Source organism: Rhincodon typus, chromosome 1 (assembly GCF_021869965.1).
Source record: "Rhincodon typus isolate 14 chromosome 1, sRhiTyp1.1, whole genome shotgun sequence".
NCBI classification, from domain to species: Eukaryota; Metazoa; Chordata; class Chondrichthyes; order Orectolobiformes; family Rhincodontidae; genus Rhincodon; species Rhincodon typus.
Genome location: NC_063332.1, coordinates 126,173,126 through 126,187,695, shown reverse-complemented (window position 1 = coordinate 126,187,695; position 14,570 = coordinate 126,173,126). Strand labels below are relative to the sequence as shown.

Genomic DNA, 14,570 nt, shown 5'->3' with positions numbered 1-14,570 from the left:
ATGAAAAGGACTATAGAAATTCAAGATTTTCTTTTCTTATCCGATCTATGCTTTTAATCATTGCATATTGAAAGAAGAGGTCACTGGTCAGAACTAGAACCCATTGTTCATTCAGATCAACATTCTCAATCCTTTCTGACCTTTGTTTTGAGCCTAATACGTGTTGTGGCTTTGGTATCTTTGGGAACGGTAGGCAACTATTGCACCGAAACCAGAAGTGCAGTCAAATTAGTGTTGGCTGAGATCACTCTGCAGGATTAATTATGTACTCTTTTTTATTTGATGTGTCTTCATATTGTGCAAACCACTGGCTCTTTTAAACACGATTCGCTTAGAAAACATAGAAGGCATTTGAATTGAACATAAGTTCAAAAATAGTGAAAAGCCAACTGCAAAGGCAAAGATATAATAAAATGTGTTTTTTTAACAAATTATAGAACTAAGCATTAACTTGCAGTTTAAGCTACACAACATTAAGCACCAAATTTTGGGACCCAAAGAAGAAGATTAAAATAACTTAGAACCAAGAATAATACACCATCCAAACTGTCTCAACCAGTGGAAGAAATACTCATAGCAAGCTGAAGCAGCCTGAAATAGACAATCAATACCCGAAACTGATAGCAGGATGATTGCATATCCATTTCTTGAACATTACAAGAAAAATATTTTGTGTTTTCAAATACACAGAAGAAACTTGATGAATAATAAATGGAGGTGCGTTCTGGTTGAAGCAGGTGCAGTATGTGGCTGGGGAAGAGTGTCCAAGCAGAAAAAACTCTGATAAATAATGTAAAAGGACATCAGAGCTCTAACATGTTCTAGGGTTGTCCAATGCAGGCTTTGATGCAGGAGGCCATCCAGCTTCGTGGGAACCTGGCAGGAAAAAACTCTCCATGCCCATGGTCACCTTCACTGCCACTGTCAAAGTGACCTTGTTATGCTTTGAAACCGCAGTTACATCTGCAACAAATGGCACATTTCAGGGATCACTATGTTAGTGGAATGGAAATGTTGCGTGTACTTTTTGTTTGCTAACCTTGAGGTAAGAGTAATGCTCCCTCAAGACCCAGGTAGATATGACTTCCTCCTTATAGCCCTTCTCCCCCCACCTCTCATACTTCTCCTCCCTCTTCAAGTAGCTCATGTCACTGCTGCTCACTCTCCCTGTCATATTGCAGGCCAAGGGGTTAAGAGTCTTGGTTAGTTAAAAGATTGAGATTGAAAATACTACCATTGGCATCAAATTAGTAATAGACTCTGATTGATGCCATGACCTGCTGACTTTGCATATTTTGTGCATACTTCCTCCATCTGCGATGATAACTTACCCAAGATGATGTCTGCACAACATGGTCTGCACAGAGAGTGTGCACATGCGCAATGCCAATTTTACATTGAAATGAAATCCACAGTGCTCCACAAGCAATATTTGAAACAATAGAATCTTACAGCAGCTACAAGAGTTTTCCTAAGAGATGAATACAGCATAAAGTCTTATAGACTTAAGATTAAAGCAGCCAAGTGGTATGCAATGTTGAGAAGAACAGAGTAACACTGGTGGTAAAATAGCAAGTGTTTGTCACATTTTATTTAACCATATGTTCTTCAATGCCTGAAAAAAAGAATTTAGTCAAATTAGTTGGTTAAATATTGAAATTGTTATCAAGTTATGTGGTAGTAACTATGAAAGTGAAAAATGTTACATTGATACTTCCTTTGGAACCAGGAATTATATACAAATATATTGGTAGACAAGTGATAAATCTGACTGGGAACACTTTATTGAGGATGCTCACACCTCCACAACCAGTTCTAGACTGAACCCAGGCTCTGTCCCTCAGGGTCACCTGACCCACTCTCTGAAAGGGGTGCACCCCCAACTACATACGTAACAAAAGAAATGTTGAAATACAAATAATTTCACTGAATCCAAATGAAGGTGATACCAAATGAGAACGAATTTCCACATTTTAACCATGTGCATCCAGCAGAAAGGATTCAGATAAAAACAACAAAAGTCATTCTGGATCTGGCATTAGTGGGGATGAAGTCCCTGACTCCCTTCTGACTGAGCATTGGATAGATACTCAAAGCTCAAAATTCTAGGCCTGTCTGGGCATTAGTAAATTCTAGGGGGTAAGGGCAATTTCCATAGCCTGGTATTGTATCTTGGCACCTATCCCATTGGTGGCATCTAGTTATAGAAGGCAGGGAGCAGAGTCAGTTGCTGCTGCAGACCAGAGAGTACTGCAAAAAAATCACTATCCAGACACAACAACCAGAAGGCTTCCAGCTGAACCATACCCTGAATGACAGACAATGAGCTGACCTGTAGAATTGATGCTTATCCCTTTCTGTTCATTTGAAGAAGGGCAGAGGGAGCTCATATTACAAAAGAGGAGATCCTGGAGGTCTTAAAATGCATAAAGGTAGATAAATCCCTGGGACCTGATCAGGTGTTTCCCAGAACTTTTTGGGAAGCTAGGGAAGAGATTGCTGGGCCCCCTGCTGAGATGTTTGTATCATCAGTAGCCACAGGTGAGGTGCCAGAAGACTGGAGGTTGGTTAATCTGGTGTCATTATTTAAGAAAGGCTGTAAAGAAAAGCCAGGGAACTATAGACCAGTGAGCCTTATATCAGTAGTGGGTAAGTTATTGACAGGGATTCTGAGAGACAGGATTTACATGCATTTGAAAAGGCAAGGACTGATGAGGAATAGCCAGCATGCTTTGTGCATGGGAAATCATACCTCACCAACTTAATTGAACAGGTCACAAAGAAGATTGATGAAGCAGTAGATGTTGTCTATATGGACTTCAGTAAAGCATTCAGACAAGGTTCTGCACAGTAGCCTGGTTAGTAATGTTAGATCAAATGGGATACAATAGGATACAAAATTGGCTTGAAGATAGGAGACAGAGGGTGGTGGTAGAGGGTTGCTTTTTGTCCTGGAGGTCTGTGACCAGCGGTGTGCCACAAAGATCAGTGCTGGGTCCACTGCTTTTTCATCATTTATATAAATGATTTGGATGTGAATAGAGGAGGCATGGTTAGTAAGGATTTGCAGATGACCCCAAAATAGTTGGTGTTGTGAACAGTGAAGATGATCATCCCAGAGTACAACGGGACCTTGATCAGATGGGCCGATGGGCCAAGGAGTGGCAGATGGAGTCTAATTTAGATAAATGTGAGGCATTGCATTTTAGTAAATCTCTTCTTTAAAAGATAGTGGAAACAGAGTCTTTGAATACTTTTAAGGCAGAGGTAACTGGATTCTTGCTAAGCAAGGCTGAAAGGTCATCATGGGTGGATGGAAATGTAGAGTTATCAGATCAGTCATGATCTTATTGAATAGTGGAACAAGCTCGAGGTGCCAAGTGGCATGTTCATATGCTCATATGATGCAGTCACTAAGTAGCAATACCTTCTATATTTTTGTTGTTATAATGGGGGATTTGGATTTGAACAGAAGCAGAATTAGAAGAATCTGTCAATATCTCAATTATCATCGCTGTTCCACTATGCTTAAAGCCACAACACACGAGTAAAGCATTAATTTCCTGTACATCATTACATTTAAATAGATACAAGACAACAGGCATAAGATAGCAACTTTTTTTTATGTATAAAACAACTGACACACCTCTGGATGCAGAAAGCCATCAACCTAAATATACTTTCCATGGATTGATGATGTAATCACTGAATCATTGCATGTCTGACACAGTCACTGCATTTCCAGTAATTTACAGAACGTAATTTGTGATGCAAATTTTTATTAAATAAAACTTTTTTTTAAAAAAATCAAAGTATAAAATTGACACAGTGCTGATTGCAATGGCATACACTACATTTTTCCCCAAAGAAAAGTATGACTGTATTTGGGAATTTTGAAGGGGGATGGTTTAAGTTGTACAGCTGTAATTTAGAAATTCTTTATTTACACTGCTGTTCTTAAATTTACATGGGTATAAAAAATGTTTCCTTTTTTGAACTGATGATAACCTGGTGTGAATTGCTTTTTTCCTGAGTAGCAATCAGTCAGGCAAATTGGGCATTTTGCTGGTCTTGTTGGGTATTTATCTGTTTATATATGTTGCGATGGTTTGTGAAACTATGGGATATGGTTATTGGTACACTCTTCTCAGTTAAATCATGACACCACAGCGGACCTCCTACAGCTTTAACCGAGAGACTCCACATTAAGTTGCAAGAAATTCATGACCTCAGTTTTCCCATTTCCAATTAGGTGAGTATTCCTTTAATGAATAGTTTAAAGCTTTCTTTTTCTCCTTTATATCTATTTTGCAGACCCCATCCAACATTTGTCAATGTCTTAATTCTCTACTTTCCTAATTTATTGCTGGATTTTTTTAGTTCTTTATTTTTCTATTTCTTTCCCCTAAGAATTTGTATAAAGAATCTGTATCTAGGTAACTTGGTACCTAAGATGGCACCATAAGTGGCAACTTGTAAACTTTTGACTGTACTCATCTGAGTACATGTGACAATAAAGCTATTTTCTGTAAAACAGATTACTAAAAGCAATGTTTGAGTAGCAACCATTGCTCTAAGCACAATGTTGTGCTAATGGTTTGTAATTCATATAACGCTTAGTGGCTAACTTTCTGAGATTACATAACAGCGGCAGCAGCGCGAGCCAGAGTGCCAACAGGAAGATAAGGTTTTTTTCCCTGAATAAAAACTTACCTCGTGCAGCAGTGGCCTTCTTGTTTTCAGCAGTGGGTGTTTGGAGAGAACGCGAGCCAGGATGGAACTGATATATTTGGGCATTGGCTAAACCCAAAACACTACACGTGTAGTGTCTCCCACCCATCCTCCTCCTCTAACCAAAAAAAAGACTGTGTGGAGGGTCGGTAAGGTAAGGCTTTTTTTTATTCTTCTGGAAATCTAGAATAGAGGGAATGGAAGCTAGGGTTTTTGCATGCTCCTTTTGCAGGATGTGGGAGATAAGGGTCACTGCTGGTGTCCCCTCTGACTTCACCTGCGAGAAGTGCACCCAACTCCAGCTCCTCACAAACCGCGTTAGGGAACTGGAGCTGGAGCTGGATGAACTCTGGATCATTTGGGAGGCTGAGGGGGTGATAGAGAGGAGTTATAAGGAGATGGTCACGCCCAAGGTACAGGAAAAAGGTAGCTGGGTGACTGTCAGGAAAGAGAAAGGGAATAGGCAGACAGTGCAGGGATCCCCTGTGGCCATTCCCCTCAATAATAAGTATACCGTTTTGGATACTGTTGTGGGGGGACGACCTACCAGGGGAAGGGCATAGCGGACAGGTCTCTGGCACTGAGCCTGGCCCTGTGGCACAGAAGGGAAGGGGGGAGAATAGGAGAGCAATTGTAGTGGGGAATTCGATAGTAAGAGGCACAGACAGGCAGTTCTGTGGACGCAAACGAGACGAACGGATGGTATGCTGCCTCCCGGGTGCCAGGGTCCGTGACGTCTTGGATCGTGTCTTCAAGATCCTTAAGGGGGAGGGTGAGCAACCAGCGGTCATGGTACACATCGGTACCAATGACATAGGTAGAAAAAGGACTGAGAATGTGAAAAACGAGTACAGGGAGTTAGGTTGGAAGCTGAAGTCCAGGACAAACAGGGTAGTTTTCTCTGGAATACTACCAGTGCCACGTGACAATAGGGTAAGAAATAGGGAGAGAGTGCAGCTAAACACGTGGCTACAGGGCTGGTGTAGGAGGGAGGGCTTCCATTATGTGGATAACTGGAGCACATTCTGGGGAAGGTGGGACCTGTACAGGAAGGATGGGTTGCACCTGAACCGGAAGGGCACAAATATCCTGGGAGGGAGGTTTGCTTGAGCTATATGGGATGATTTAAACTGGATTGGCAAGGGGTGGGGAACTGGATCTGTAATTCAGAGGATGAAGTATTCAGCCTTCCAACAGACACAACAGGGAGTGAGGTTGTTTCTAAAGAAATGCGGTCGATGGAGCGTAATTGTGGACGCAGAGATGGTTTGAGGTGTGTATACTTCAATGCTAGAAGTATCAGAAATAAGGCGGATGAACTTAGAGCATGGGTCAGTACATGGAACTACGATGTAGTGACCATTACAGAAACTTGGGTAACTCAGGGACAGGAATGATTGTTGGAAGTTCCAGGATTTACATGCTTTAAAAGAAATAGGGAGGGTGGTAAAAGAGGCGGGGGAGTGGCAATGCTAGTCAGGGCGAGTATAGCAGCTACTGAAAGGCAGTCTGAGAATGATATATCTACAGAGTCAGTTTGGGTTGAGGTCAGGAACAAGAAAGGAGCAGTCACTTTGTTGGGGGTTTTTTACAGACCCCCTAATAGTTGCAGAGAAGTAGAGGAGTGGATTGGAAGGCAGACACTGGAAAGGTGGAGAAGTCACAGGGTTGCAGTCATGGGTGACTTCAACTTTCCAAATATTGATTGGAAACATTTTAGTTGTAATAGTTTAGATGGAGCAGACTTTGTCCAGTGCGTTCAGGAAGGATTCCTGACACAGTACGTAGATAGACCAACACGAGGAGAGGCCACTTTGGATATGATGCTTGGCAATGAACCGGGCCAAGTGTTAGATCTGTTGGTAGGAGAGCATTTTGGCAGTGGCGATCATAACTCTGTTACTTTTACAATAGTCATGGAAACAGATAGGTACATACGGCAGGGTAAGGTTTATAAATGGGGGAAGGGTAAATACAATTCTGTTAGGCAAGAACTGGGTAACATAAATTGGGAACAGATGCTGTCAGGGAAGAGCACTATTGAAATATGGAAATTGTTTAAGTAATGCATACTGCGTGTGCTCGATATGTTTGTCCCCAGCAGGCAGGGAAGATGCGGTCAAATGAGGGAGCCTTGGTTCTCAAGAGAGGTCGAATGTCTGGTTAAGAGGAAGAAGGATGCTTATGTAAGGTTTAGGAAACAAGGAACAGAAAAGGCTCTCGAGGGATACAAGTTATCCAGGAAGGAGCTGAAGAAAGGGCTTAGGAGAGCTATAAGGGGGCATGAGAAAACCTTGGCAGACAGGATCAAGGAAAACTCCAAGGCTTTTTACACGTACATGAGGAATAAGAGAATGACCAGAGAAAGGGTAAGGCCGATCAAGGATTGTAAAGGGAATTTGTGCACGGAGCCTAAAGAGATAGGAGAGGTCCTTAATGAATACCTTTCTTCTGTATTCACAACTGAGAGGGACCTAGTTGTAGAGGAGGGCATTGTGAAACAGGCAGGTAGGCTAGAGGAGGTGGATGTTAGTAAGGAAGACATGCTAGGAATTTTGAGCAAGTTGAAGATAGATAAATCCCCTGGGCCTGATGGGATTTATCCAAGGATTCTATGGGAAGCGAGGGAAGAGATCACAGGGCCTTTGGCGACGATCTTTTCATCCTCACTGTCCACCGGAAGATTGGAGAGAGGCAAACGTCATTCCCTTGTTGAAAAAAGGGAATAGGGATAACCCCGGAAATTACAGGCCAGTTAGTCTTACGCCAGTGGTGGGCAAATTGTTTGAAAGGGCTCTGAGAGATAGGATTTGTGATCACTTGGAAAGGCACAGTTTGATTCGTGATAGTCAGCATGGATTTGTGAGGGGTAGATCATGCCTCACAAACCTTACTGAATTCTTTGAAGAGGTGACCAAACACATGGATGAAGGTAGAGCAGTGGATGTGGTATACATGGATTTAAGTAAGGTGTTTGATAAGGTTCCCCATGGTAAGGTCATGCAGAAGGTAAGGAGGCATGGGATAGGGGGAAATGTGGCAGATTGGATTCAGAATTGGCTGACCCTTAGAAGACAAAGGGTGGTAGTGGACGGAAAATATTCAACGTGGTGCTCAGTTACGAGTGGTGTACCGCAAGGATCTGTTCTGGGTCCTCCTCTATTTGTGATTTTTGTAAATGACTTGGATGTAGGAGCAGAAGGGTGGATTAGTAAGTTCGCGGACGATACGAAGGTGGATCGTGTTGTGGACAGTGCGGAGGCCTGTTCTAGGTTACAAAGGGACATTGATAGCATGCAGAGCTGGGCTTAGAAGTGGCAAATGGAGTTTAACCCTGAAAAGTGTGAGGTGATTCATTTTGGAAGGACAAATTTGAAAGCAGAATACAGGGTTAACAGAAAGATTCTTGGCAGTGTGGAGGAGCAGAGGCATCTCGGGGTTCATGTCCACAGTTCCCTGAAAGCTGCCACCCAGGTGGATAGAGTTGTTAAGAAGGCATATGGTGTGTTAGCTTTCATTAATAGAGGGATTGAGTTCAAGAGTGTGAAGTTATGCTCCAGCTATACAAAAGCCTGGTTCGGCCACATCTGGAGTATTGTGTCCAGTTCTGGTCACCTCATTAGAGGAAAGATGTGGAAGCATTGGAAAAGGTGCAGGGGAGATTTACCAGGATGTTGCCTGGAATGGAGGGAAGGTCTTATGAGGAAAGGTTGAGAGAGCTAGGGCTTTTCTCTTTAGAACGACGAAGGTTGAGAGGTGACTTGACAGAGGTGTACAAAATGATCAGAGGAATAGATAGAGTAGACAGCCAGAGACTTTTTCCTCGGCTGGAGGTAGCTATTACGAGGCGGCATAGTTTTAAAGTGAGTGGAGGTAGATATAGGGGAGATATCAGAGGTAGGTTCTTTACTCAGAGAGTGGTTGGGGCGTGGAATGCGTTGCCGGAGAGGGTAGTGGAGTCGGTCTCATTAGGGGCATTTAAGTAGCTATTGGATAGGCATATGGATGATCATATAAGGTAGGGGTGGAGGTTAGATAGACCTCAGGATTAGGGTAGAAGTTCGGCACAACATCGTGGGCCAAAGGGTCTGTACTGTGCTGTACTGTTCTATGTTCTATGTTCTATAATAAAAGCCAGCAAATAAAAATCGCACAATATCACAGGCATCACACCTTCCCAACATCAAATGGTTCAGGTGCAGTTAGGTGTCACTAGACTGACGTTTATAACATTATAAGCTTACTTGCGGTGTCTTCAAAAGTCCCTAAGAAGCCCAGTAGGGCTGGGATGGAGTTAAACAGCACCCAGCCTATATCCATGCAGCATGAAATGACTTTCTTGAGAAGGCCTTGTATACGCTTCCTTCATCGTACTCGGAGTCAAATCACTAGCCTGAGATTTGAATTGCCTCACCATTTCATGCCATATATCCATCAAAATAATTTGCATCAATGAGAAAGTGTAATCAGCAGCCCAAAACACTGGTAGTCATTCCCTAATTTTGAAGTGAGATTTCCGAGACAAAACGTTTTTACATTTTTAGGTAGCTAATATTGGTCGTGTCGGCTTCAAATTCCTTCAAACTAGGTGTTATTAGGTGTACTTACAAAGTATAATTGTTTGTAATGGAGTAATGATTTAGCTTATTTAAAGGCCAGTACATAGTATAACTGGAGTATAACTTCACTAAATTCAATTTTCTGGCATTCTCTCAATGTTTCTAAACCAGTAGAAAGCTTCAAGATTAGAAGGTATTCAGGATGCATATTTCACTTGAGGACTTGAATGTGAAATGTGAGCTTCTGTATCAAATCATTATGGCATCGAGTGAGGCCATTTGGGGCCTCTCTCCCTCCTTTCGTTCAAGTTGCCCCTAAAAAGCTACATCTTACCTGCCCTAACGTTTCCTTCTATGGCTCAAGGTAAACTTTGTCAGATACTATGAAGTACCATGAGACATTATACTGTTTTAAATACATTATAAATGCAAGTCAGTCTGGTTGCTGATGTTACGTAGTTGTGCCAAAAGTGAAATGAGATATTGCCGATATTATCTGTTTTATTGAATCTTCTGGGTGATCACATGGCTGAAGGGGAGGGGTGTGAAGATGTGTTTAGCCATGATACATCAACCATTATGGTGGAAAAGTCTTGACGGAGCAGGTAATCTTCGCTCACCTAACCAATGCCCAATTTGAGGTAAATTACTAATTATTACAATATTATTGAACATTTTACATATGTACGTCAAATATTTATGCATATATATTTATATTTTGCAATGTTTTTAATTCCTTTGTAATGAGATGGTCAAATGTGTTTTACAGCTGGAGTATAATGCATGTTATATTTTGTTTAATTGCAATGTGTATAATTAAATAACTTGATGACTGCCGTGGATACCCTTTTTCCTAAAACATGACCTGGTTAAAAATAGTTCAGTGCATTGTGTGGATATGTCAAATTTATAACTGTTCTGTGTTGCCAATATTTCACTTTTTTATTAAAGAAGCCGGAAATTCAACTAAATTTTATTTTGGGAATGCATTGGATCATGAGAACTGTACTTTGTATATGAAAGAAAAATGGGACAGGTTACAGACAAAATGCTGTGCACAATACTGGAAATCTGGAAGATAAACTGAAATACGCAGCAGGTCAGGCACTAATTGTGGAGTTATTTTGCAGAATCAGATATGACTAAAGCTGCAGGGTTTGGAGTCAGGATCGCAGGAGAAACAGGAAATGTCCACATCAGGTGGACAGCCAGATATATTCCCATCTCTGATCCAATGAGACGGATGTGCAATGAAATTGACTGCCTAGCTGACAGCTGCAGGATTAAATCATTCATGAGGGGAATTTAGGGGGAGCTGGGTGGACCTCACCATAATCTGGCCAGCAGCAAAGCAGCATCCTGCTGAGTGCTGAGCCCAATAGCAGACCAGAGAGCATTGGAGCATGTCCCAATGAAGGGGCCATGGTTGGGAATGGCTGCAATTGTGATTCCTGTGAGAAAGTTTCACTTTACTCCAGAGGCAGCTTCTTAACTGGCAGTCTCCAAGATGATCCTGAGAGTAAACCAAGCTCATTGACCACATTTATCTGGGAGGAAGAATGTTTTCAAAAACTGTAAGATTTCAGCCCATGTTTCAAGTCAAAAAAGGGGTGATAGTTGAATAATTATAAAAACAAACAATAGAGTTAGAACAACATAATGCTATCCTTGTTATATTCTGTGTGGTATCCAGATTAGTATCACTGTCCTTACGTGGCGTCTTCATGGTCTCCTTGTAATGGTGAATATAGACTATAGCTTTGAACTTTGAGAGTTCTAAAGGGCTGCCTTTAGCCCTTGGCAGGTGAAAGCCACAAGGGGGCCGTTTCCATATTTCTGTCAATTTCTGCTCCTTTCTGCCCCATATAGGGAAAGTGACAGGTCTGAGGCAGGAACAATGAGAATATCCTAAGCCAGGACCACTCACTGTCAAGCCGTAGTCAGACCTCGCACATTTAGTGCCAGCAGTACCATTAAAACAAAGAGGTATTACTATTTCCAGGGTGTGTGTGATCCCCACTAAGAGCAGGAGGTTCAAAATCCAGAAGACAACATTAAAACAAATGTCTTGCTGGATTAGTTTCCTCACTCAGAGGCAAGTTGGAGAGAGGGAATGTTTCTCACACAGGTAAACAACCTAGTCTCCTGAAGCACGGCCAAATAGGTGCCAAATAAGTTACACAAGGGTCTGTTCTGCCCACTGGTCTCACATGAGGGTTGTGTCAGTTCGCTCCCAGTTGGCTGGACCAGCTGGTTTGTGATGTGGAGTGGTGCCAACAATGTGGGTTCAACCTCTGCACTGTCTGATTCTCAGTAATTCTCTCATCATGAAGGACTGTCTTTCTCATCCTCTCCCCTCGCCTGAGGTGTGTTGACCCTCAGGTTAAACCACCGCCAGTCAGCCTTCTGTAATGAGACAGCAGCCCTAATGTCTTGTAGGACCGTGGCAACTTTACCTTTACCCAAGCAATTATCAGTCCAAGAGTACAAAGCTTGGTGAAGGGTGAGATTCCGACACAACCATTAAAGCTTAGGGCCTTTTTGTGATTTCTTTCTTTCTGCATTTGGAAGTTTAACAGCAGCTCTGTCATGGGACAAATTATTGGACTTATTTTCAAATCTTCGGAATAGATTACAATAAACCATGTACAGAGATGTTTGGTAAGAGAGGACAAGGAAAGTTGTATATTACTATTACAATGTGCTTTTAAAGTACCAATTAAAGTTATGATTCTCCTTGAACTGAACTTGTGTCTTTTCTCAGGTTCTCTTGGGTTGGTGCATCAGCACAACCAGGAACAAAAACAAAGTTGCTGGAAAAGCCCAGCAGATCTGGCGGCATCTGTGAAGGAAGAAACAGAGTTAACATTTCGGGTCCGGTGACCCTTCCTCAGAACAGAGGTTCCTCAGGGGTTCCTCACAACCATGATGCTGTACCATGCATTATAAAACATTTTGTTTTAAGTGCTGATTGGTGCACTCTGTTTGTTTCAGGAGGGATTCCTTTCATCCTCACTGGTGAGATGTTTGATCAGTCCAGTCGATCTGCTGCATTCATGGTTGGTGGCACAGTGCTCTGGATTTCTAACTTTTTTGTCGGACTTCTTTTTCCTCTTATCCAGGTAAAGTTTAATCAAAAGCTCTTGTGACTGCAAACTACACAACAATATCAATGTAAATAAGAAAATTAAGACTTATATTACAATCCTTCAAAAGAGTCTTGAGTTATTTAAAGAATTTGATGGTAAGACAGACTGAACCTATTCTAATCTTGGAGCCACTGAGTTTATAAAGCCAGACTTGTCATTCCCTTCCCCTCTACAGTACTTTTCAGTGAAATCACACAGAACAAAAGGAGTGCGCTCAGTTTGTCTTATCTATGGTGCCGCTTTGAAAACGTTATTTAATTAGCCCAGCTCAATCCCAATAGCCCTGCGTGTTTTTTTTTTACTTTTAAAGCATTTCCCTTTTGGAAGTTATTATTAAATCTGCTTTCAGGCAGCACATTCTCCATCCTATCAATTTGTTGATCAAACAAATTCTCATCTTTCTCTGGTTCTTTTGCCAATTATTCTAAATCTCTAGGTAATACACCAGAAATGACTGAAGAGCAGCCATCTGTTAATGCCTCAACATTCGTTGAAATTCATTCAAATGAACAGTCTAGTGTCAAACTAAGCTGAGTGACAGGAATGATTTCTGATCTGCACCGATTTTGCAAATCACATGCATGTGAGCAGCCAGGGCATAATCAGTGGCCTCAGTACTTTTAAAGTATTGAAGGGATAAAACAAACAGACTTTCAGCTCTTGCTTCCATTCTGTGAAAGTTTCTGGAATATATGCATTTATGAATGTTGGGAAGGAAATGTGAAAGCCCCCATAGTCAAATAGTTTGCCTCTAGACTCGTACATAAAGAATATCCAGCTGATTGAGAATGTAGACAGTGATCAGGTTTTTACAACTATATTCCAACATAAATTGAGAGTTTTTGACCTGAGTTCCTCAGAGATTTTCCCAGTTATCTGTTGTAAATTCAGTGGGCAATTAACCATTACTCTTTGTTTCCTATCCCTCAGCGAATTTTGTAGTAATTTTACTACTGTCCCATTTATTGCATCAGCTATAACCTGATGACACTGTATTGAATGTCCAGTGTCGGTGACACTATATTGAATGTGTTGTGGAAGCCCATGTCCACCATATCAACGCTCCTATTAATTAACCCACATTTTTCCATGTCATTATTTATGCTATCTAGTATAACTATTCCCTGATATTTGAAATTACATTGCCTAGTTAATAGTTGCTAGGATTATCCTACAACCTTTTATTGATCAAGGATGTCACATTTGGAATAATCCAATCCTCTGGCACCACCCTGGAGGTTAGCAAAGATTGATAGATTATTGCCAGTGCCATTGAACTTTACAGTTTTGCTTCCTTCTATACTCTTGGATGCATCTCATCTGGTCCCAGTACCTTATCAATTTTAAGTACTGACAATCCATCCAAAAACTCCTCTTTATCTATTTTAAACCATTCTAGGGACAGAGTTTCTGCCACCTTGGACTGGTCAGGTTACATCTCCTTTCTGAATAAGAACAGATGCAAAGTGTTCATTTAATATCTAAGCCAGGTCACCAGCCTCCAGTTGTAAATCCCTTTTTTGGTACCGAATTGGCCCTACTTCTCCTTTTACTGTTCATGTGCCTGCAGAAGACTTCGGGATTCCCCTTTTTGTTAGCTATTAATCTTTTCTCATATTCCCTCTTTGCAAATCCTATTTGTTTCTCACCTTCCTTCTAAATCTTCAGTATTCAGTTTATTACTCAATTGTGTTTTTTACCTTACACTTGGCATAGTATATTTCTCCTTCTTTATCTTAATTTTTATCTCCTGGCTGAAAGAGGGACAGGACTGGCAGCTGAATGTCCCAGGATTTAGATATTTCAGGCATGATAGAAGGGGATGTAAAAGGGATGGGGAAGTTGTATTACTGGTAAGGGAGTATCTCACAGCTATACTGAGGGAGGATACATCAGAGGACTCTAATGCATGCAATTGGAACTAGCTGAGTGGTCACTATGGGTCAGCATGGACCAGTTTGGGCAGAAGAGTCTGTTCCCGTGCTGTACTACTGTATGACTCTATGACTTGTGTAGCGAGGCAATATGGGTAGAACTCAAGAATAGGAAAGGAGAAATCACAATGCTAGAGGTAAACTACGGGCCTCCCAACAGCCAGCAGGAGATGGAGGAGAGAACATGTAGACAGATT

At 41.6% G+C, this 14,570-nt stretch overlaps 1 protein-coding gene across 1 annotated transcript in view; it reads left to right on the top strand.

Moving 5' to 3' along the window:
* The window catches only part of slc2a9l2 (solute carrier family 2 member 9, like 2), a 399,659-nt gene that overhangs the window by 361,623 nt on the left and 23,466 nt on the right, over positions 1 to 14,570 (top strand). Inside the window, exon 12 of the mRNA XM_048606361.1 lies at positions 12,285 to 12,412. Coding sequence (XP_048462318.1) covers positions 12,285 to 12,412 — 128 coding nt within the window. The remainder of the gene's footprint in view (positions 1 to 12,284; positions 12,413 to 14,570) is intronic.